This window comes from Scophthalmus maximus, chromosome 22, assembly GCF_022379125.1.
Source record: "Scophthalmus maximus strain ysfricsl-2021 chromosome 22, ASM2237912v1, whole genome shotgun sequence".
NCBI lineage: Eukaryota > Metazoa > Chordata > Actinopteri > Pleuronectiformes > Scophthalmidae > Scophthalmus > Scophthalmus maximus.
Window position 1 is genome coordinate 6,712,782 of NC_061536.1, and position 24,974 is coordinate 6,737,755.

At 44.5% G+C, this 24,974-nt stretch overlaps 2 protein-coding genes across 2 annotated transcripts; one reads left to right on the forward strand and one right to left on the reverse strand.

Moving 5' to 3' along the window:
• Positions 1-1,788: 1,788 nt before the first annotated feature.
• On the forward strand, positions 1,789-11,912 carry stmn2b (stathmin 2b). The gene is made up of 5 exons (XM_035620681.2): positions 1,789-1,952; positions 8,167-8,262; positions 8,388-8,560; positions 9,187-9,378; positions 9,960-11,912. The coding sequence occupies exons 1-5, from the start codon at positions 1,934-1,936 to the stop codon at positions 10,017-10,019; spliced, it is 540 nt and encodes a 179-aa protein (XP_035476574.1). The 5' UTR covers positions 1,789-1,933; the 3' UTR covers positions 10,020-11,912.
• A 1,672-nt stretch (positions 11,913-13,584) lies between these two features.
• On the reverse strand, positions 13,585-21,534 carry hey1 (hes-related family bHLH transcription factor with YRPW motif 1). Its single transcript, XM_035620998.2, has 6 exons — positions 21,380-21,534; positions 16,310-16,648; positions 16,111-16,186; positions 15,895-15,978; positions 15,710-15,791; positions 13,585-15,352 (listed from the first exon to the last, which is right to left on the reverse strand). Exons 2-6 carry the CDS (start codon positions 16,393-16,395, stop codon positions 14,670-14,672), a joined length of 1,011 nt encoding a protein of 336 aa, XP_035476891.1. The 5' UTR covers positions 16,396-16,648; positions 21,380-21,534; the 3' UTR covers positions 13,585-14,669.
• Positions 21,535-24,974: the final 3,440 nt, after the last annotated feature.

Consider the following 24,974-nt stretch of genomic DNA (forward strand, 5'->3'; position numbering starts at 1 on the left):
TCAAGTTTGACCCTGATACAGGCTAAACCGACCAATTAACTACTTGTTCTTTCCTAAAGCACTCTGCGATTCGCTTTTGTAAAGTACCATTCGTTTGAAATAAAGTTGTTTTTTTCCCCCCTTTTGGAACTATCAACTTCAGTCGACATTACTGTGCTATGGTAAATCACTCGTCCTCCACAAAACCTCACACATGTGTAATGTGTTAGATAAACTGTAGCAACGTAACTGCTTTGTTATCTATTCAAACAGAAGATTTTTTTTTTCGTTGATAAGGAGCAGTGGTTATTTGTGGTGATACACCATGCGTATATTCAGTTGTCATGGTAACTAAAAAATAGTACAAATAATAGGATGCAAACTGCGAAAGTTGGTGACAATGAATTCTTACTGAACGTCTGTCCATATCGAGCTTGGTCCCTGAAGAAATTGAGACTGGGCGCCACCTAGTGGTTTTTGCTCCACATAACTATCTGCTCTGCATGCTGATGTTTGACCGTCAGTATTTTCGGTATAGTGCAGAGGTAAGGGGGCTGTTATGATTTGACTGTTTTGAAAGGATAATATTAGGAGGCTTTGGGCTAAAGGCGTCTTCAGACTGACTATAAGGAGACTGGGGGGGACTGTACTGCTTTCAGCCTGATCCATCATCAAACATAATTTAAGATCAGGCACAATCAGACCTAAATGTTATGATTTTTATTTTTCTCAAGTGGGTCTACCTACCCCTAAATCCAAATGTAATCCTTTCAAGAACCATTCTTCCTTTCAGCAACACTAGAGATACGGTTTGTGTTGTGACAGCCAGGCCATCAGCAGAGAAACAAAGAGGGAAACACCCTGTTTGCTCTCAAGCATGCAGGGCCTGAACTCTCTAACACGAGGGGGACATTGGCTTTGTCAGGGCTTTGATTAGGAGCGGCGCGTCAAGGGAGTGTGGTACCCAGTAAGATCTAAGAGGCACATAAACGCTCATTACTGAGTCAGTGTCAAGCCAATCAGATTGTATGTTGAGACTTCCTGTCAGTAATTTCAAAATAAAGACTTTTTTTAAATAACGATGGTGCATTTGGGTGTGTTGTGGGGGAATTGTTGGATGTCATTATAATGCCAAAGCACAAGACAACAAAAACATTTTGTCAGCATGTTCAGAACAACAGGTTGTTTTGTGTAAAATCTGATAATCAGACAATTAAAATTCAATACTTTCAGTATTGTTTTACTCACTGTCTTCCTTGCAATATCTGATGTGCAATCCTGTTACACATCCTACTCACACTGCTTATATATATTATTTTACAATGTATCTATTTTCTTGTTTATTTTGCATGGCACATTCCTTCGATGTACGACTATAGGATTATCTTATTGTGTCTTATCAAGGAGTTTAAATGACAGAAAGAAGAAAAAAAGAAGAAAATCAACCCAGATTCACCGAATTAAAAGTGTACTCTTTGTGGTTAAATGTGGTGAAAACAAACAGTCACTGTGAACATTTATCAAGAGATCTATGTTTTACTGAACATTATCCTTGTGCGTCGTATTAGGGCTGCAACCAACTATTATTTCTCTCCGAACTCCCATACACTTGTCTTGTTCACTTGAAGGTAAAAATAGCCTGATAAAGTTATTGTAATTTAATTCTTTGCTCATTTTCAGTCGGCCTATGTGGTCTTTTTCTCCAAAGCACCCGAGAAAGTTCGGGCACAGGTTTATGCCTTTTATTTTGAAGGTTATATGCGGACACTTCCGGTGGCGTTCAACATATTTTCCGCTGACTTGATGCAGCTCATTCCAGACCACCAGGCGCACCAGCATCCCCCTGTCTCTGCTGACTCAGTGCCTTACCAGCAGTCCCTCCACCTCGAGATACAGCAATCAGCAACCGACGCACTCTCCTCTGGTCAACCCTCCCCGGCAACACCGTACAGAAATGGCAAAGACCGCGATCGGTGAGTTTTTTTGTGCTTGATATATAAATATTATTTCTCTGACATATAGCGGCTTCGCAGGTTTGAGGATGCAGAGAGACTGTGGCGACACCCATGGCACAAAAGGATGCTGAGGGCTGCTGAGAGGGAGCGGCCGAACTCATCTGCAAGTCACTTCTGAAAAAATAAGTTTTAATTAAAAAGGCAGCATTTTTTACATCCTTATATTTTGGCTTTAGGTTGGTTTTTTTTTTTTATAAAAAAGAGGAGTTTATCTTGATCCTAAACATGGCACAGACGATGATCAGTGTGAGCTGGTTCAGGATTCAGTTTAGTCATGATCAGTGACGCATATTGATAAATCCACTTTAAAAGCAGGCGAATAAAAGAGGACGAATCCGTATCGAGACGAAGAGAAGAAAAGGTGATGTGTGTGTTTTTCCCTCCTTGCGCAGCAGCATTTAGTCGATGTCTGCCTGCCGCACCTGCCCCTCGCCGCCTGACTCAGAGCCGTGCAGCATAATGCAGCGACCCCACCCAACATCGCCGGTGCCTTCAACGCCAGCCAGCTTTTTCCAGGGTGTGCAATATGTCACCGCGACAAGTCTCCTTATCGAAACTGGGCCATCCTACATGAAGCTGTTCTGCGAAGCCCGTCGAACTATATATTTTTTGTGGGTGACCGCCAAAAGGCGAGAATCAGAAGAGAGGGAGAGAGAGAGAGGGAGAGAGTGATAGAACGAGGGAGGGAGAGGACAGAGCATCCTTATCGGGGTTTTTTTTTGGGGGGGGGGGGGGGGGGGGGTTGCAGTCAGGGGAAGAATTCAGCCCATGGCTGGCGATGAAATGTCGTCTCAGGAATATCAGACTCCAATCCTGTCTGGAAGGTTAAATGTGGACGAGTATATTGTTCAATGACTGCATTATTATCAGGCCACAAATTGGGGGATTTAGTATCATGTTAGATATGTGGCGAAATGAATCGAGATTGACAGGTGGAAGACCTTGGTATTTGTGTCAACCTATTCATTTCCATATCAAGGCATTGCGTGTTTTGCTTTTGCCTCGCTTCTTTGGAAAACATCCCTTTATGAATCGTCTCAGGCCTGATGTGATCTGCAGGCTATATGATCAAATAAGACTAGAACCATAATCTGGTATTTAGGAACTTGGTGTTGGTTTTAAGTTGTGTGTTTAAAGGCTGAAAAAAACTACAATGTGTGTGTAGCCAGTCTGGGGGCTGTATAGTCTGTTGGTTTTCTAGTTGACTGGGCACCTGATGGATGGAGGGGCATGCAGACAGACAGCGGCACGGGTCCTGCATGGTGTCTGCGCTGAGGGACACCGGCAACTAAACCCTGGCTGTTATAGTCATCCCCCTCTCCTCCGCCTCCCCCTCCTTCTCCTACCCCCTCCTCCTTCTCCCTCCCCCTCCTCCTCTTTCCTCCATGATTTGAGCCGGGGATTGGCAGAATGGGATGGGCAGGGAGTGAAACACTCGCGCAGAGACCAGTCTTCATGGCAGTCAGCACTCAGCAGGTCATCGAGTTCATTCAGACTCTTTGTGTTAATGCACAGAAACGAATACCTATATATGTATAATATTTTCTAATCACATGGGGTTTTCAATTCTACTTTTTCATATAATTCTGAGAAGAAGGCGCAAAATACCTGAAGCTCCATGGGTAAATTAACATTGACTACAGTTTTCTAAGAACTGTACGGCAGAATAAATACTTTTATATGGGTGGATTTGTGGAGTTTCTTTCATTCCTATGGAGGAGAAATGGGGATAATAATAAATAGACCTCAACGCTACAAAAAGGATCAATCATTTCACAAACAATCTAGTGCTCGGGACCACTCCCGTGTGCATTAAGGCCTCTATAGCACTTCTCCTGATCCTTATCATGCAGTCTTGTCATATCCAATTAGGTGTGGTCATTCAGCTAATGCCCTGAAATCAATTCCTTTGTGCACAGAAACAGAGACGCCACGGACAACAACGCCATCAATTCTCGGCGACCGGTCGTGTTCAGCTCCACCTGTATTTCTCATCCTATACCATCTCTATCGCCATTGTCGTCATGGGCCACGTGCCTGAAACTCAAAAAGCCTCATAATTCATTCGGATTTATCCCAGAGTCGCATCGATCAATGCAGCAGCACACCTCCCAGTTACTGGTACGGATGACTGTTGCTCTTTAAAGAAGTGACATCAGGCCAGTGGAGATGTTTGCTCATGGTCTGCTCATCACTGCTGGTAATTAACATCTGGAAATATGGGAAATTGTGGGCATTTCACACTTTCCTATTTGTCCTAGAAAATGTGTCCTATTTCCTCTTATGTTATATTTTGTGACACAGTATCATTCTGCAGTTCGAATCCACCGATCAACAGATGATTGATCATTCGATAGGTATTGCTATTTTGATATTACTTGATCATTCAAATAATTTTCCAAGCAAATATTGCTTGTTACAGCTTCTCAATGTGAGGACTTGCTACATTTCTTGGTCTTATGTAATAGTAAATGGAACATATTTGGATTTTAGACATTTTAAAACATCACACTGAGCTTTAGGAAACTGTGATGAGAATTTTTATTAAATATTTTTAGACCAGAATATTGATCATTTAATAGAAAATTATCTTTATTTGCATCCCTGAGCTCCTTGGGCGGATCCTTTCTTGCAAAACCCTCAAGCCCACCAGGACTTGATCATCTGGGTGCTATAACGTTTCCTTTAATAGGCAATTTTACCTCCATAATTTTCTAATTATATTGTTGCCATGTGGCCCTGCAGTAAAGGGCCTGCAAGCGCCTAACACAGCCAATGCCAAGCCCAAGCTGCGGTGAAGCTACAGATCCAGGAAACACTGTGATACACAGGGTCATATTTTTTGCGGCTTAGCCTTTCATATGTTTGCACAGAATTCTTATAATAGTGGCATTTTTAAGACAAGATGAAGGTGGGATGGGGGGGGGGGGGGGGGGGGTTGTAGCTGAGAGAAATGAGGCAAGAAAAGGACCAAACAAGAGGTGTGGTGGTTTGTGCTAATGCAGATCTGGTGCTCCCACGAGATGCACAGTGAGTGGGAGAAAAATATAGAAACAGAATAAGGACCAGGGAACGAGACTGAGAGGGAGAATACATCAGCAACAGATGAAATGGAGGCTTGGGGATGCAGAAGGTGCTGGGGGAGAGGGATGCTCGAGGCGGAGGAGGTACAGTATATACTAATGATCTGTGCTCGGGTTGATGGATTGAAAGAGGAAGTGCAGTTTGCTGGATGCGGCTGGGCCAGAAGGAGCAGATCTCTGACAGCGAGGTTGCAGATCTGACTGGTTGAAACCAGCCTGCTGGAGAGGAGTGGAAGCATTAAAGTGGTGTCATCTCTGTCTGACAGTATTCGGTCTCATCTCCTGGTCTCATATTAGAAAAAAAATGCTCCAGACCCAGCTTGCCTCAAACTGTACAGCTCCTGCTGAGGATGCGATCCAGGATCATTTATCATTTTTATGAGTCAGATCCACGGGGAATGAGCTTATTACTACAGCGGTTACAGAGGAAAACTATATTTTCTCCCTGGAGTAATACAATTGTAAATTCATATTTTTGCCCAGTGCGGAATCTGATTATTTTAGATGATGGAAATAAAAGCAATATCTCAGAGGTCCTGCGTTAGAACCAGTTTAAATTCGCAGTGAGTGCTTATCTTCCAAGATAACAAAGAAATTAATGATTTACTTGGATGCAGACATGGTACTCACTTCAAATTAAACCAAACACACTAGCAGAGGTTTAGAGATTGAATTTTTCAATTAATTGTCATTTTTTTAAAACCAAAAATTCCAAACATTTGATGTTTCCAGCTCCTTGGATGTGAGGATTTACTGCTTTTATCTGTTTTATATCACTGTAAATGGAATATATTTGGATTTTGGCAATATAAGAGATTTAACGACACTTCCCTTGACATCAAAATAAAATTTGTTTTGTGGAGCCAAAACGATCAATAATATAATCAGCAGATGTTGAATAACATCTGATTCATACTGAGGCAGAAGCATCTCACTGGTGGGACAGTTTATTTTAAGGCTATACGTTATGGAAATAATCACCAGTTACAGTCCTAAACTGGGAATCTGAACCAGTTTGAAAACACTACTGAGTGTATGAAAGGCTGCGACCGGAGCTCGGAAACCACCAAACAAGAATCTCTGCCGATCCGCTCCAGAGGCACTTAACCCAAATTACCTGCTCCGCTGAATTGTTTCAGCCTTGAGCTGTCATGTGAGGTTGTGCGTGGGAGGAAATGGCTGCTGGGGTTTTGACATGTACATGGCACTTAATGAGCGTGCGACAACCCCTCCGTGAGTTCTGTTCTCCCCCTCTTGTCAGCAGAAATTGGTGCGGTCCACTAATTACAAATTAAAGTGCCATCCACCTGAGGTGTCTGCCTCCATTAGGCTGGAAGCCGCTTCCTGGGGGCAGTTGATGGCGGCCGCAAGTCCCACTGGGAGCCGCCCCCCAGCCCGGGTTCCTCTTCCTCTGTGATTTCTGTTTATATCAGAAAGGTGTAAGCATGATTATCAGCCCCACCCAAGCCGCCACTCGTTCCCTCCCTCTTCCTCCGACTTCCTCCAGCCGCTCCCTCCTTGTTGGCTGTCATCTGCAAAATACTTCTTTATTTTTCTGTTTCTCTACCAGACTCCAACCTTTGCCTTCGTCCCTTCTCAAATCCTCTCTCTTTTTTCATCTAGTCTTTTTCTCAGTGGTTTTTAAAATTATTTTTCCTCAACTCATCATGCTCTCCCCCTCTCCCACCTCCTCCTCTGGGTATAGGGGTTAACAAGGCCATCAGGGAGTAGTGAGAGCCACATCTGAGAGTTGATCACATTACCGTGGCGTCTGCCAGTCTGCAGGGCAGAACGTGAGACACCGAGAGGAGGAGAGAAGAAGTAGAACAGAGTGAGCAGGGGGAATAAGAAAAAGGATTTGGATTAATGATACTCTACTCTGAACCCCACCGTGGAGAGGCTCCTTCACAGTATATCTCTTTTTTTTGTTGTTGCCTTGCTACTGTAAGCCTGCAAATCGTGAACCAATGAGGCACATTTCAGCCCTGCAGGCTTGTGCTCTGGGTGATGGATGATGCCGTACTGTTATAGTTGGTATGGAAATCTGCACCATGATGCAGTGTACCCTGACAGGAACAGACCAGCCATGTGCCAAAGCAGAATATTTTCACAAACTGCAGTGTGTTGCAGATATTTTTTGCCGTGCTCCCTGCAGGGACCTGAGGCTCACGTTACAAAGTAGGTGACAAAAGCACACGAATAAAAAAGAAATAAAAATCAAGGTTAGCCAAGGGTGGTTGCCGTATTCTTTTCTGAGGTTTTATATCTGCTCTTTGGAGCAATTTGTTCCTCCCTATTGAGCAGGCGTCAGGCTGCCAAATGCAGCCGGTGAGATTTGATGCCAGCTTTTCTCCAGTGTTACTAACTTTTTGGACCATGAACGGACCTCAGACGGACAGTCATGTCGCTGTGTTATGCTGATTAGCTAAACTGTCAGCCACTCGCCTCTTTCCACAAGCCACAGACAAGGACGATAAGGAAAAGCCCAAATATTATTCCAACATCTAATCTAAATCCTGATGACTTTGCTTTTTAAATTACCTGAAAAGCACGAACAAATCCCTGGTGGGTTCCCTTTCCGGTCTCAACCAGAGAATGGCTGGAAGGCAGTGGGGCGTTGGTCTGGCGACGTTCATAAATAATAGACTAAAATAAAATGCATAGCTAATGATGTGTAGAGAATCCTGTGGGGAAGGCGGCATCTTGGCTGGTTGGGAAATTAGGCCAAGAAAGGACACATCAATCCTGCTGCCCTCGTGGTGCGGTGAAAACAAAGAGCGCAAAATCTGTACTAACCCAGGGCACATCGGCTCCGCCAGACATCCTTTGATGAGGTCTTTCTTTTTGGAGGATGTGATGAATAATTATTCCTCCAAAAGTCTTGATCAAGGACCTCCTGTGGAGGTAGAAGTGGGTTAACGGATGTTTCCTCTTTTTTTTGTTTGTATGTTAGTGGGTTAATGATGTTTCATCTGTTTGTATGTTAGTGGGTTAATGATGCCTCATCTTTGCGCGTGCACCGAATGTTAGGAGTGCACTGGTGTACAAGTGAGCAACAAACTGAGACAAAGCCATGTTTCGTTTTACAGCTTACAAAGAGAAGATGAAGGAGATTTCAGTTCTCTCACTCATCTGCTCCTGTCTGTACCCCGAGACCCGCAAAAATATCCTGGGCGACTTCGAAGGTACGTGCTCATCTGACCACTGATTCTTTTTCAACCTTCTTTATGAGACATGGTGTGAATGGAAAGTCACTCTGAGCTAATCTCTGGTTTCTTTATTTGTTTCCCATTAATGGTCACGCGTGCAGACTTGGACATCAAGCCCATTAACAAGCGAGCCTCAGGCCAGGCCTTTGAGGTCATTCTGAAGCCGTCCTCCCCGGTGTCCGATACCGCCCACTGCATCACCAGCCCCCCAAAGAGGGACATTTCCCTGGAGGACATCCAGAAGAAACTGGAGGCAGCTGAGGATCGGAGGAGAGTAAGGATGTTTCCAATCATTATCACTGCACCCAGCTGCCACGTGTCACTTGATAAAAAAAAAAAGCAGCAATGAAGCCGCAAAAGCAAAACCATTTCTGACCAACAACAAAAGGAGAGAAAATTCAACCACACCAAGTTTACACAACATCACTGGTAGGTCTGACTTTCCTTGACGTTTAATTTGATGTACGGTTGTTTGGTCAGTTGTGCGTCACATTGACGAATGCGGCTGCAAAGCTGCCATGGAAAATCTAATCCGACACTGGCTAATTCCTACAGCTCATTGATTCAAACGTCAATACAGCCAGTCCACCATCTGACAAACCCAGAAACCCACCCAACAGATCAATCACCAAATCAATAACACAGTTTGACAGATTGTTTTGGAAGCAGATGCTCAATACTGTAGGTCAAACATACAGTGCATTATTCCAGTTACAGTACATACGATGAGACGATGAAGGTGGCAAGCAAAGAAAGTGTTAATGTGTTGAACTCATGCTTGAATTTTAAGAAAATGATTGGATGAATGGTATTTAACAATTCTCTGCTATGCTATCGACGCCTTTCTCCCTGACTCATTCTTGCTGCTGCCTCTCCTCCTCCTCCTCCTCCTCCCTACAGTCCCAGGAGGCGCAGGTTCTCCGCGCCCTGGCTGAGAAACGCGAGCACGAGCGCCTTGTGCTGCTGAAGGCCGAGGAGGAGAATAGCAACTTCAGCCGCATGGCCGAGGAGAAGCTCCAGCTGAAGATGGAGCAGATCGAGGAGAACCGGATGGCTTACCTGGCCGCCATTATGGATCGCCTGCAGGAGAAGGTGAGCAGCATGATGTGACATGTGCTGAGGTTATTAATCCAAACTCCCCCAGACAATTTTTCATCAAAAGCAAAAAAATAAAGTCTTTATTTATTTATCCAAAATATTTAATTATGATTACATAACTGCCACTATTTAGTCATGTCATAGAACTAATATAAGAATATATAATATAAATATCATATATATAGAGACAGCTAATATTATCTTCTGAAATCTAATTTAAAATCTTACTGCTACACCATTATCAGCCAGCATTCTGATCAAATGTTAGGTCAGATATGTTGACTACTCTATATTTCATTACCTCTTTCTTGGGTCACTTTAAAGTCATAAATTAATAAAATAGGGGGATAAGAAAGAAGGAGGCGAGGTCTACCTTAACCTCTGCCAGCATTGGGAGGATTTGACAAAGACATCATTTTGGTCCTGTGCCTAAAGGGTGGGAGAGAGAAATGGGAAATGTGTCGCCGCAAAGGTCAAAGAGACAGAAATGGTGCAGTGAGCAAAATATCAGCAAAATAAAAGCATGACATCCTCAAATGTGTGTGTGTGTGTGTGTGTGTGTGTTTTTTCCCCAGGAGAAGCATGCTCAGGAGGTGCGCAGGAACAAGGAATTGAGAGAAGAGTTGACAGCATGAGAAGCCCCAACAGGTTCCACGTCCCACCTCAAAACACCCCATCACCACCCCTGACCCCCGAGGAATGACCCCCACCCTACCCCACCCAACCCCACCCTACCCAACCAGCTAATCCCACATTTCCCCACTTCTCCAAACTCCCCCCTGCCATACTCCCTCATACTACTCTGAAACTACCACGGCCTAAGGCACCACCCCGGGACAGTGGGAGGTCCAAACGGTGTTGGGGGTGGAAAAAAACAAGAATTCAAAAATAATTTACAAAAAAGAAAAAGATAATTAATGTCTCCCACCCACTCTGCCCAAAAAAAGAATGTTTTTGCTCCATTTCAAATGACAAGAAAAGAAAAAAAATATCAAATTGATAAGTGACAGTGGGTATTGGTTTTTGTAAATACTTCTTTTTTTGTTATATACAGTATGAGACAAGCAGCAAAAGTATTGATTGCAGTGTGCCATTTTTATATATAAGTTTCCTCTCCTTGCATATATATGGATGTAATAATTTGTTCATTTCCATGTTTTTTTTGTTTGTTCATTTCAGCCTGAGAATCATTTTCTTTAGGTTTCTCTTGTGTGGTGACAGGCTTAGATGTTTGTTGTGAGTTTGACTGCTAGCTGATGTGTGTCGCTGTGACGGGTTGCGTCCTCACACGTCCAGCATCCTGGCTCCCGTTCCCTTGTCCCTTCAGGTGGGCACCCACTCATTTGGCCCTTCAGATTTGGAATCAAAAATTGGATCTGGGTTCGGTCTGAGTGATTTTCCATCCAGTGTATGTCGGTGTCCCAATTTCGCGAGTCAGCAAACGGAGAGGGGACAGTTTGCTTTTCTGTGAGGACTGCAAGCCGTCGCCGCACATCCACTCCTGTGAGTTAGATGGTGACTGTACCACAGGAGAACACTATAGCATTTAATGAGCCCATCCGCATCCTCCTTCCCTCCGTCTGCAGCCTCTTCATCCCTCCGCATATATACATGCTGTAGAAGCACTCACTCACACGCTCTCCACATGGGCAGGCATTTATCCAATCTGCAGCACATAGCTCGGGAGGAGCTCGCCAAACGCCAAACTGTCCATCTGGCACCGGAAATCTCAAATAAGTTACCTCACCAAATGGCGGGCCTCTTATATTTCTCACAAACAAGCCTTCTGTCACATTTCAATCACATGTTACTGTGATATACAACACAAGAACGCTGAGAACTAAAAAGAAAAAAGAAAAAAAGAGCTTCACCTGAGATCAGACTTGTTACTGTGAATCTTACATTGGAGAAAATGAGCTACACCTCTCTCCATGTCATAGAGGCTTAGAGTAATGCTCGACGTCATCAGCACCTACTGGAATCATTGCACTTCACCCCAAGTCACTGTAAATGCCACCGAAAGGTCGGCACGAGAAAGATGTTGAAGCCATAACAGGTATCACTGCAACAATGATTCATGAACACAGTATTTCCATCTAGAAAGGTGTATATGAAAGTGTGTGTTAAAGGTATCAGAGTAGTTTGTAACCAGGGGTGTTGAAGCCTGAGGTTGAACCCTGTCGGTCACATACGCACGATAGGCCCATAGGTGTGTGTGAGTGTGTGTGTGTGTGTGTGTGTGTGTGTGTGTGTGTGTGAGTGAGTGTGTGTGTATTTCAGGAAGGGCAGGTAGACAACTGAACATTTCATCCGGTGAAATATAAACAGACACCGTCACACTGTACACCACAGACAGTGACAATCCTACCTGCCTCCCTCTCTCTTTCTCTTTCTCTCTCTCTACTATCTCTCTCTCTCTCTCTCTCTCTCTCTCTCTCTCCTCTGTCCATTTGTGTGTTTCCCCCTCTCCACATATATCTTTGTGAGCAAGCAGTGGTTAATAAAGATTTGGGGTTCAGTGAATGAAACCGGCTCAGAGTGACTTCTTTCACATACTGCAGCGTTCAGGTATCGCCACCTGATTTCCTTGAGAAACTTGACGTGAAACATTAAAAATATATCAGATTACACTGAAAAAAGAAAATGGTTTACCAACCCTAATTTAAAAAATCGCTTTGATTGGTAAGACACAAGTGAAGACATTTGATAACTTATTTGATAATTCATTTGTGTGTTACCAAATGAGGTATTTTTGTACGTTGTTTTTTAAGCTTTTTTTTTTTCAATTCATTTGGACTGTAAAAATTAGAAAAAGATCAGAAAACAATGAATAACTCCCATCGTAAAGCCCCAGGATTCAAGTGTTTGTCTTTAGAAGTTTTTTTCAATGAATTAACTTTTTAAGGCAGACATTCAGTTTATAAACTGAACCACATAAAATGACAAGTAATCAATATTATTAATAAGGGCTGTCATCTATTCAGCTTTATTTTAAAAGACCAATTTACAGTGACTTGAAACTGAGAGAAGCTGTGAAAATGTTTTTAAGACTCTTTAACCAGCAAACGCTTGGCATTTTGTAATAAATGACTTACCCAATCAATGAAATACAATTGATTTGAATAATCAATTGGAAAATCAATTGATCAATCCTTTCAGCATCAAATATAATATATAAATCCAATTTACCCAATTACTGTACTTGAATTAAATTCTGAGGCACCTAATCCTGGCAGAGAATTTTCACATAATTTCAAATGTCTCAAAAGGATGGAAATAAAATAAAATAATATAAATACTACATTTATGTACCAGCCTTAGATAGTTGTTACTAGCTCTGAATTAATTTTGTCTTCATCTTCATAAACTAATACATTAAAATATTCTTTACAAGTCAATTCATCAATAATAATAATCCGGTAATATCATTTGTATATGGTGTTGAATGGGTGTGTCCGTATATGTATTTTCAATGTTGTTGAAGTACCACTTGTGACCAGTTGGTGGCGACAAAAGACAAGTTGTCTCCACTAAAAGTGTCACGGATCTTGTGGATTTGGCTGCAGTGATGCTTACATCACTACCTGGCCCTGCACCATCCTCAGTCAGAGGGAGGGGTGTTGTTCTGGTTAGTGAGTAAAAATTTTCAGCAGAAGAAGGAACGCTGTGTAGGAGCCAAGAACAGAAGGTGCAGCTGGTGCGAGCTGAAGCGATGGCAGAAAGACAAATCTTTTCTCTGTTCACTCTTCCTTTTCCGTCCCTTTTTTCCTTTTATTCCCCTGTTCCTTTCCTTTCTTCACCCATCCATCTCTTCCTCTACGCTCAATCCCTCCTTCCTCTCCCTCTTCATCCTCTTCAAACCTTCCCTCCCTTTTCTCTTTCCTCCTCCTCTAGTTCCCACGGAGCACATGGGGCCAGCCAGGCTGCTATTGTCCAGGATATCCCCTCCTTGTTAATGGTTTCCTGTGCACACACTGAGGGCTACTGAGAGAAACAAGCCGCCTCATCTGATACCAGGCATCGCCACGTACTGCGAGTGCACACAGACACACACATACACACACACACACATACACACACACACACACACACACACACACACACGCACACAAAACATCTGCAGGACACATACATTGTATGCATCCAAAAATACATTCAAACCCAAACACACATATATAAACACACCAATAAAGCCACAGGTGATGTTTCAGAATTCTTTTATTACAGGGAAGTCGTCATTGCACTAACAACAACTTTGAAAAACAGCTGAAAATCTTATTTGTCAGTGCTCGCTTGTGTTTTGTACAACCATAAAATATACAATCTCACAGTGAGGTTTATCAGGACACATATCTGGGGGGCAATGACAGACTATAATTTCTAAATGCCTTTAAGACAATAGTGACAAAAAAAAAGTGTAAGGCCTTTTTCACGCTCCCTCTTGGTAAATACTGATTGACGATGCGGCTATGTTGAGCAAGTACAAGAGACGAGGTGATAAAGAAATCACCCTAACATCATTTACATGAGAAAAACAACAACAGGACAAGCTGGTTAAAACTGGTAAAACATATGTGAAGCTGTGATTGTTAAGGATAGAATTTACTGTAGAGAGGAACCACAACGTGAGGAAGTATAGCGTTAAAACAATAGAGCCCCATCGGAGCATCAGAGGTCGTGGGTAAATCATGCCCAAGTTTATTTCAACCAAGCTGGTAGCTGACTTCTGTTCCCAGTGTTTAGTCAAACAAACACCTGGTTTCGGTTATTCCGCCCCATAAAATACAGTACAAAAGGGGGTCGACCATCAAACTACCTCAAACTCTCCTTTCACACCACCCTCTCCGCGTAACCAGGGCATCGACACTGGGTGTTTTCCGCTCAGTGGGTAAAACAAAGGGGGGGGGGGGGGGGTGGATAGTTTCACCCAGGAACTTTGACGGACGGCAACTGCTTGACCATCTGGAAAAGCCGTTCCTGATTGGCTGACGGCAGTGGGTGTAACTTCTAAATTGGGTGGGCAGCAGCACAGATCAGTCAACACGATAAATCACTCGTGTTGCTCTTTAGCCGTGGTCTCCCTTCCCTCTGCGTTTTCTTCTATACAAAACACAATGCATTAGCAAGAAAGTAAAAATCCTACAGCTATGTATATATCCTCTGTGGGATGACACCATAGAAAAAATAGTACTTTCTTAACAGAGAAAATAAAAAAGTCTTGTCCTTGAAAGGTCCAGCTCAAATGGGTAGTGAGTAGAGTCTATACGTAGAGATGTTCACTTCAGTCAGAAAGCTCCTATCTCCATACCCCAGGGTCTGTAGGGCTTTCCAACGCTGGACGTTGGGGCTGGGGGGCTGATGGCAGTGGTGTGGGAGATGAGGGGGAAGGCGCTGAAGGGGAAGGGGAACGCCGAGAGGGAGGAGAGGGAGGAGAGGAGGGGAGGGGAGAGCTTTGAAGCTGATGAGGGGACCAAGGCCGGGTGCAGGACGGTGGTGGGAGTGGCGGTGGTTGGGGGGACCCTGATCGGGCCTTGATCCGAGTGCGGGGTGGCGCTGCTGCTGCTGCGCCTGCCCGAAGCGTGAGTCTCTGCGACCGACGAGGACGACGAGGGCGAAGAGGCGGATGAGGCGGATGAATTGGATGACGACGACAGAGGGGTCTGTGGGCTGCTGGTGGCGCTGCGCGGTAGAGGTGCCAAAGGTGCCCCCTGTTGGTGCTGGAGGAGGAGGGGGTGGGCCAGGTGGGCAGGAGGGGATCCGAACGCAGAGCCCCACGCCAGGTGACTCAGGCCAGAGTGGGCCTCTCTCTGGCTGGCGTAGTTGTTCAGGTGGGAGACCAGACGGATCCGCAGGGGGTCTGTGCTGTCCAGGCCCTCGATGATACTCAGGTAGCGGGCCGTCTCAGCCAGGCACTCCCTGAAACCCAGACCGCGGTAGTCCATCGCCAGAGCGTGGGCGTCGAAGTAGCCTGAGGGGAAGAGCGGGGACACAGAAGATCAGTTAAAAAGGTCAGCTGACCTGCACACGACATAACAAGTCGGTCCAGACTCGACGGAGCTCCCTCGACATGTCGGCGGCGCCTCTAAGACTGTGACTGAGCTAATGATGTGTCAGAAATAATTTGTATGATGAAAATGTATCATCCGTCATATCTTTTAACCATTCATTTATATATGTATTTCTTGATTGTTTTTTTTTAACAGGAACCAAATGAACTTAAGGGCTAGTTTTTTGAACACTTAAGCATTTGAATATGAATATGCAACAAGTGAAAGGTGTTTTTTTCTTTTCTTCTGTAAGCACTAAATGAATCCCGGACATTTACCTTTGCCTCCGGCTGCATGGAGCATCTTCAGATGGTCAACGGTCATCTGCAGGATCTCGGCTTTCTCCAGTTTGGCTGAGCCCTTCAATGAGGAGGAGACAAATAACGAGCCAGTTACATATAGATGAACCGAAACAGCATCAATGAGGGGTAACAAGTCCTTAGAGTTGTCTGTTGATTCGTACCTGTTTCTCAAAGGCGCTGGGCACCAGCCGGCGGAGCTCACTGAGACTGTTGTTGATCCTGTCGCGGCGCCGTTTCTCAATTATCTGAGGTGAGAGACAGAACACACGTTCGTTTATAGCCCTGTTGTTTGCATCATATATGTGCTACAAGGCAAAAAACAAAAAAACAAAACCCGGAGACATCGGAGTTGTATATGAATAGAATCCTTCACTTACTCCTCGACGCCTCTTCCTCGCCTGCACCTGAGTTGATGTGGTGGGAGATATGGAGCCGAGGGGGGAGCTCATGTTCCTTCAAATACGGAAGAAAGAGGTGAGACACTTCAGTTGAGTGGCAGCTTGAACATTTTTCAAAAATGAAAAAGACGTGTGAGGAATAAGAGACAACCCGTCCCGGGGGGGCCAGGTAACTTACCCATTCTCATCCGCGCTCTCCTTCTCCACCTCGATGGTCTCGTCCAGCTCGCTGTCCGAGGAGCTGAAGTCGTGGTTCCTCTTCATGTCTGAATCGTCGTCGATAGTCCTTCACAGTGCTGCGCGGGTGCTGCTGTGTCTAGTACCAGACGTGCGTCTGTCCACGTTTGCCCCGAGCGCCTGCGTTTGTAGCGCTCGTCTTTCCCACGGTGTCATTTCAACGCTGCTGGCGGCCGACGGGGGGCGGGGACCGGGGGGGCTGCGGCAGCCAATCACACCGCGGCACGGGGCTTGACTGACAGCGCAGTTGGCCCGCGTGCAACACGTCCTTGAGCCAAGTCTGGGAGAGCAGGAAAAGAAGCAGAGACGCCTCACTCTGAGGGTATTTCTGGAAGCTGTGAAGGAAGCCCACATTTTTTGGAGGGGTTTTGACCCTCATGTATCTCTTATTGAGAGTACACACATTATGGAACATAAATTCAAATATTTAAGAAATATATTAGATCCTGTAATAAAACATCTTACAAATTCTCAAACTTACCAGATATCTTCCTGGTTAGAAAAAAAAAAAAGGCTTCCTCCACAATCTCATCACAGGACGTACTGGGCAGCTGTGCTGTGTGTTTTCAGTCAGGTCACATGATCTTCATCAATATATGGAGTTGTCGATATTAATAAATATTAAATATTCTAATTTCTGGGTTTTTTAGTTGGTTTTTCTCAGATTTTCAGCAGCACGACCACCTCTCTCATCTTTTTGAGATTCTGATTTAGGGAAGATTAAAGGAAGATTCCTGACCTCGGAAATGCCAGCGACAGGTGGGAGAGATCTGCAGAAGAAGATTAAGTAACACGAACAAAAAATGCAGGGACCTCGCGGTGAGATCGTTTTGACAACTACTGTTTTTGACTTTGGAAAAGTAGTTGGCAAAACTTTTTTGGTGCTGACTTTTTGCCCTAAATTTGAAGGTTTTTTTTGTGACACTTAAAATCCGAGTGACTGGTCTTCCTTTGCATAGAGGATCTTTGGAGAAACTTTTGACAGCGGTCCAATGAACTTTCGGTCCGTAATTGTCACCCCCCCCCCCCCCCCCCCCCCCCCCCCCCCCCCCCCCCCCCCCCCCCCCCCCCCCCCCCCTCCTCCCCTCCTCCCCTCACCAGCACCGGTACCCCCCGCCCCTGGCCCCCCTCCCCCTCCTCCTCCTCCGTGCATGTCCCGGTGGTGATGAGGAGTGGCTGGCCGGCTGTCAGCACGCGCTGGCCGTGGGAAAGTTCCCCAACCGACGCTGATAACCAATCAGAGGCCGACGGCCGTCTCCGGCGCTGGAATGAATGGAGCAATTGGTCGGGGCGACGGGCGGTCTGCGAGCGAGCGTGTGAACCTGTAATCCAATACTAACTCAGCCCGGGAGGAGAGACGGGGAGCGCTGCCGCAACCAGAGGAAGCCAACAAGTCTAATCTTACCCCACAGAGAGACCTCATGCACGGCGGAGGCGCTGTGCGCACTTCAAGGACTCGACAAAGGGCCGTAATGCAGCGTTTCCACACCGGCAACCACCAGACCGCGGTGGTGGCTCCCATAATGGTCACACTCCCCAAATAATTTGACATAGCTGCCGGTGTGTGTTTGTGCACACACTGGGGCTCTCGTGTTACTGCATGACAGTTGAGGGTCTCTCCTGCAGGGGCCGAGCGGTGACATATTTAAATGACAGAATATCATTAAGCGAGACGAGCTGTTACATAACTCCCAACATGCAGACCGATGTGTTATTGCAGCAGTTAATAGACTACAGTGGTGGAAGAACAGTTCAGTACTGTACATTAGTGCACTTTTTAAGTTCTTCTCCTTTTAGGTAACTTTTTGCATCTCTGCCGGCAGGTGTACTTTTTACCCCGCTGTGTTTGTTTCAGAGCTATAGAAGGTACTTTTGTGATTGTGAGCATTGATAAATGATATGAATCACTGAAAAGTAGCCTATACTTGAAGCAGCGAAAATAAGATTTACCGTGACCAACTTGCTGTCTACAGTAACCATATGCATCAGTAGTACTTGACCCAATAATGTAGTGAAATAACATTGTGCATAACCAGTAGTTTATTTTGTAGGACTTTTAAGACAAGATCGTCTTAACTGTACACCACTTAATAATGGTAATACACTGAAATAGTCCCTGGTATTAAGAGTTTTATTTTCCATTTATGTAAGAATTCCTGCAGGGAAATAATTTTACATACTTCATTCATCAATTTAAAACATTATATACACATAATGTACGGTAGCCCAGAGGGGTCAAAAGGATAATTACTTTTCACAAAACACCAACCAAACAACTAGAATTCAATTCAAACTGATCTTTCATCGATGTGCAAGATTAGTTGTCATATGAATAAATATGAAACCACTTTATTAGTTATTGTTTGCAATCTACATTGAAACCATGCTGACATTTTGTCCAACCTTACAAAACTGTCTGAAAGGGAAATTTTTTTTTTCAAAATGTCACTGAAGGTCATTTTCTTTAAATAAATAATGCATCCTGTGAAACTCGAAGCAGCAGAACTGAAAGGCAATGAATGAGGCAAGGAAATGTGCACTTTGTACATGAACATAATGAGGAAACATAAAACCAAGATTCATCAGACGTGAAAACAATGTTGCAATATGAATTAAATACACTGCCATCTTTGTCTCACACTAAGGGTTTAAGAGAAAGCCCGAAATTTGTTGATCAGTCAGTACTAACAAAAACACACACGCACGTTCACACACACATGCAGTGTGGCGATCCTTATCAGTGGGAGCCGAAAGCAACCAAAGGCATAATAGTCATCACAGGGAGAGGAGGGTCCATAGGAATGAGAGGAAGCACTTAGGGCTGTTTTCATCTTATTGTTGTCGCACAAGGCTAAAGTGCGTAAAGCAGGACGGACACACAGATGCTCTCACACATTCATCGACATCATTATTTGTGATCCGTGTGTGTGTGTGTAGTGGAATAGTAGGAGTGTGGGAGCTGCGCACATGCACACACACAGACACGCGCGCACACGTCTGCAAGTTCATGCAACCTAAAACCTTTGTCACAATAAACACAGGTGTGCATCCACATTGGTTTCTGGCTCAGTGTGTCAGTGTGTGTGTGTGTGTGTGTGTGTGTGTGTGTGTGTGACTATGGGGGGGGGGGGGGGGGGGGGGGGGGGGTGAGCTCTCTTGTTGTATTTCAAGTTCACCCAGAGTTCCCACGCTGTTATTTTCTGCCCCGGCTGTCTTTGTTCTACCGGTCTCATCACATGTTGTGATTAGTAGGGACTTTCAGGGGCCGCCCTTTGAAGGTAAGCGCCCGCAGCACGACATTATCAAATCCCCCCCCCTCCCACTGCAAATCAGGCCACCACACCGATTTTGCACAAACCGATCAGGGTTGCAGTGACAGTTCACCTCCATCGCCCTCTCTGCTCTCGTATTCTTTTCTCTTGTTCTCTAATGTCCCGTGCTCTCATATTTTCCTCCGTCTTGTTTTATTGGATTCCATCCTCATCCTCTCTTTCCTTACTGCTCAATCAGTATTTCACTGTAACATTGAACTCAAAGGTGATGTTGTCCCTCCAAAGCCCGTCTTTAGCGGCCCAATCCTATCAAACGCTGTATATTGATGCACATCGCTTTGAACATTTGGCCAGAAAATTTGAAGGTTCCATATCGACTGCCCGCTCGCACTGTACACTAAAATCTCAGTTTAATAGTGAGCCACAACTGTGTTTTTACAGCAGTAACATGTCATCAGTGTCGACACAAATTGACTCGCCAAACGTAAATGGTTGGAGTTAAGTTTGCACGTTCATGCTTTGAAGTTGTTTAAAGGGATATTTCAACAATAAATTCACCTGGGTGTTGTGCACAGTCCACATTTTTTTGCATTAAGAGTACATATTTACACAACGGTCCACATGTCATCGGGTGTTTAGCTGTATTAGTTTGTTTGGATTTGATTTCCTGCAAGGAGTTTATGTGGATCTACATGACTGCGGCGAGTGTAAATCAAGCCGAGCTGCAGTGCTGACAGACTGACATTGATGAATGTTGTTGATATCACGTTCAGGAACTCTTAGTTAGTCCTTAAACCAAACAGAGTCACGCCAAACTATTAACTGCTATAACATTCCTGATGTTGTCGACTGGTTTCCTAGAGAGATTCGTTTATCAATACACGTTTTGTTCAGGTTCCATGTCATTTGTGTATTTTGAAATTATGATAATAGATGAGATATCACTTGTTAGAGTATCAGTATCTTTTGGTCACTTTAACCAGATCCTGACTGAACCTTACTGGGCTTTCAGTTTGTTCAGAAAACTTTATTCCTTTGTCTTCAAATTAACCAAATTTTTTTGTTTCATACTTACATTCAAAACAAAAAAATAGTTGTCAGTCAGTTGTATTGACAATACAAAGCATGCGATACAAATAATCAACTGACACTTCCCTGATAATAATCATTATTTTTGGCTATCCTTTAAGTTAGGCTTCTTCAATTTTGGCAATAAAATAAGTATAAAATGTCGAAAATTTAATACTAATTTCCAAAAGATTGGAGAAAAGTTAACTAGACATAGAATTCAGAAAAACAGCAATGACCTTTTATTCCTTATGTATGTAAACTCATCTACCAGATGCCTTACTGTCAAACAGGTTTTTTTTAAAAGATGTCTTTGAGAATTTTTGAAAGACATGAAAAAATGTTCTGCTTTGAACATAAACTGTTCCTGTTGTGGGTTTTATACAATTCCAGAATCAGTGAATTTGTAAATACTGTTCATTCCAACAGTCAAATCAATGCTACATAAAATCAATAAGGAAGCGATTAAGGGTGTCGGCATCATCGTTTTCCAAACATCTCTGTTTTTGCCCGTCCAGACTACAATGCAGCCCCAGAGTTTACAAAACTAAGACGGGGCGAGCAGCATTTCCAAACAGCTGCATCAAAACCCTACAGTAATGTGGACAGCAGGCGTGAACGCAGCAACAGTCATGTGTATGAATACATTATATTGGATGAATATAATTTACCTTGTAGTGCCACTGTGAAGGTTCCCTGTTTAAATCAGACCGTGATCTTTTCCTGTGAGTGCTTGAACACAACCAGAAAAATGTGCCAGTAAACAATTCATTAATATGTTCAGTATCTATATATTTTGCGACATCACAAACACACAGATTAACAACACATCCTTGTTTTCGTTCACATAATCCGGCATAATCAAGTCACCACATCAAAGTCAAAATGCACGCTGTGTCGTGATTGGCTTCCGGTTGTGACGTCACAAAATCATGCTTGTGCATACGTGCACGTCTTGTACGCAGATTTGAGGAGGGCACAGAGCAACCTTCTCTCAGATGAATGTGAAAACACCTCTCTATTGCCAAACTCTGCACAAACAGCATCATCATCATCATCACCACCACCATCCTCCTCCTCCCGCACTGTGAGGTTGAGTAACGGCCGAGCAATACACATTTTTGCGTGGAGACATGTTTCTCTCCAACGTGCTTATCTTTGGCCTTTTTCTGCGAAACCGAGCGGTGCAGCTTGTGAAGGTGTGAGTCATGTTGAGACGCAGCCGCGGGCCGCGGCGTCTGCAGGTCAGCCCCAGACAGATGTTCGTCCGCTCAAAACAATACGGCGGGTTCGCTCTCTGGCGAAACCCTGCGGAGGGCGAAGCCTTGTTATTGTTTATAAATAGAGCTGTGCGGAGCCCTGAGGAAGGCTAACTTTGTTTCCCCTGACAGGGAGAGGAAGCCGCGGCTAAATGTGCACCAGACTTGTGTGACACCCCACCATTGTGCCTTAGAAAGAGAGAGAGGGAGAGAGACATTGTTTGTGAATGTGTGTCTTTGGGTGGGAGGGCTGTTTGTGAGGCAGGGGTGAGGGCCCTGTGTGTGTGTGTGTGTGTGTGAGATACCCTAGTATTGTCCTTCACGAGGGTGGGGGGGGGTTGGACGATGTTTCTTTGTTTGCCCTTGTCTATCGCTGTCAGTTAACGGGGTCCCGTCCTCCGCCCCTCTTGACTTGTATTCTTCTCCCCCCTTTCTGCACAGGTTGTACATAGAAGGCGTTTCTCAATGTGTGTGTGTGTGTGTGTGCGTGTGGGTGCGCGTGTGTGTGTTGAGGAAGCAAAGGATGTGTCAAAGTTGACCCATTGACACTCGCCTCTGTCTTGTCTCCTCATGGGAAGTGTTCGAGGGCCTCCCCCCATCCATCCATATGGATGGATGAATAGATAGATAGATAGATAGATAGATTAATAGATAGATGGATAGATAGATGGACAGATAAATAGATAGATGGATAGATAGATGGATAGATAGATGGAAAAATAGATAGATAGATAGATAGATAGATAGACAAATTGATAGAAAGAGACACATGTTGAGCCTCCAGACAGCAGAATTGATGGACATATGTTGCACAGATTATGTCTGTGATTTTTCTTTTCTTCTTTTGTACAGGAAACTCAGATGACCTGAACACACTCTCCTTCGTCTGCAAGTCTCTGATCTTCTAAATGGTCCTTTAATCCTCAGTCTGGTAAATTCGATACGTATATTTCAACAGGTGCATGGATGAGAGGCAGAACGTTTGTTCTTGACTCCCCACTTGTCACATTCGAAGTCCAGGCAAAATCACTGAAGTACCTGCTGGTGACTGTTCACAGGACGCCGCAATCAACGCTGTCTGACTTTAATCTGGGGGTGAAGTGGGAATCGAAGCAGGTTTCTTGTGGGGGGGGGGGTTCGGGTGTGACTCATGCGCCCGGAGTCAGTGAAACTCCTGGTGGGTGGCCACTGTGAGGAGAGAGTGTGAGAGAAAGTCGCAGAGAACAAAGGCGGGTTATTTAACTTTCATCTCAGCTTGAGGCAATTATTTGGCGCGGGTTTGACCCAGTCACACTTTCAAAGTGACCCAGTGGCCTTGGCAAAACGGTGCATTTTGTCCTGTTTTGACATTTCATATGATGAAGAGCACAAAGGAGCAGAGTGGCAGCTGAGATTAGAGGAAGTAAAAAACCTGCCGGCATGTGACAGAAGTCACGGGTAGCGCAAGGAGTTCACGGTTTGTGCCTCAAGACTGACTCGGACTCCTTTGATTTGTCTGCGGCGTGATCTCTGGGCATGACGCGAAGGTATGTCGAAATGTGAAAACAGCGTTGGTCTCAAGAACTTGTCCAATGTGCACGCACACACACACACACACACACACACACACACTCCTAATGCACACACAGTTCTAATCACTCATCTTTACTCACTAATTCGATAACAAGCATAAACAGTTGAAACATGTTTTAACGTTTGACATTTGGCCTCGAGAAAAAAAAAGAAAGCGAGAGAGAGAGAGAGAACAAAATGAGCCTTCCGTCAGTATCTCTGCGGTCTTGGGAGAGAGGAACCCCCCCCCCCCCACTGCAGTGAGGGGTTGCTGGTCCTCTGACCCCAGTAATGACGGCGGGTCAGGAGTCAGGTTGTGTGAAGGAACCGTCTACGTCTGCAGAGCGCGTGAGGAGTGCCTGGGAACCAGAGCTCACTGTGTGATCCTGTGAAATTGATCTCCGCGGAGGGGACCAGTGGTGTGTATTTATGTGTGCGGCGGTTGTCTGTGTGTAGGAGTGGAGCGACCGCGACAGGAGACGAACCAGCGGAAATGGCAGATCCCAGTGGTTGGCCTGTCGTGCCGTGACCAGGGTGCCCTGTCTGCCTGTCTGTCTGCTGCAGGAATGATGGTTGGGGGGGGGGGGGTTCAGCTGAGACGACTCCCCTGTCTCCTGAGAAAGAAAAAAGAGAAAGAAGATAAGCATATGTAACCCCCCAGATTAACATTTCTCATACTCTAAATAACTAGATGCAGCACAAATTTAGCTTTTGTACTCACATTTCACTGGGGAATATTGTACTTTTTTCTCTTAAAGAGCAAGAATGGTCAACAGACAACTTAACAGCTCAAGCGGTTATACGGTCAGAGCAATATTCATAATCTGCCTCAGAGGTTCACATATTTTTATCTAGCTTTTCCGAAAAAACACAAATGCAGAAGTGTGAGGGAATTGACTGAACAATCTGCACATCTGCTGTAGCCTATAGGTTGGCATGCTTGACTAGTCCACAAAAAACCTGCACTACAAACAGTTACTGTACGGTACTTTACTGTAAAGGTCCCATTTCCCGAGTTATGAAGATGTCTGTCTAAGCTCAGCGTGTTCGTGTGCTTTGAAGTCGGAATGAGGGATTTCATGAACAATTCGCAATTTGCATCTGCTCGTGGAAGTAAGAGTGAATTTATAGAAAGATAATGTCTGAGATACTGTTTTGCATAGCTTCATTCGTTTATACATTTTTCTAACTGTTTCAAACATTTTGAACGTAGGACTTTTACTTGTAGAATTTCCACCATGTTGTTTCTAATTCAAATGCTGTTTTCAAGGTTAAGAATGATTTTTCAAGGCTCAACTTTTGAACAGCTAACATCGATGAAAGGTCCCATGATCTGATTAAACTCAACAACAAGTGCGGCAACTTCATCTGCTGCAGAAAATCATGTGATGATGGGATCGACAGCTACGAGTATGCATACACTGTAGGCAGTGATGTGTATTGTTGTGTTTGTGCT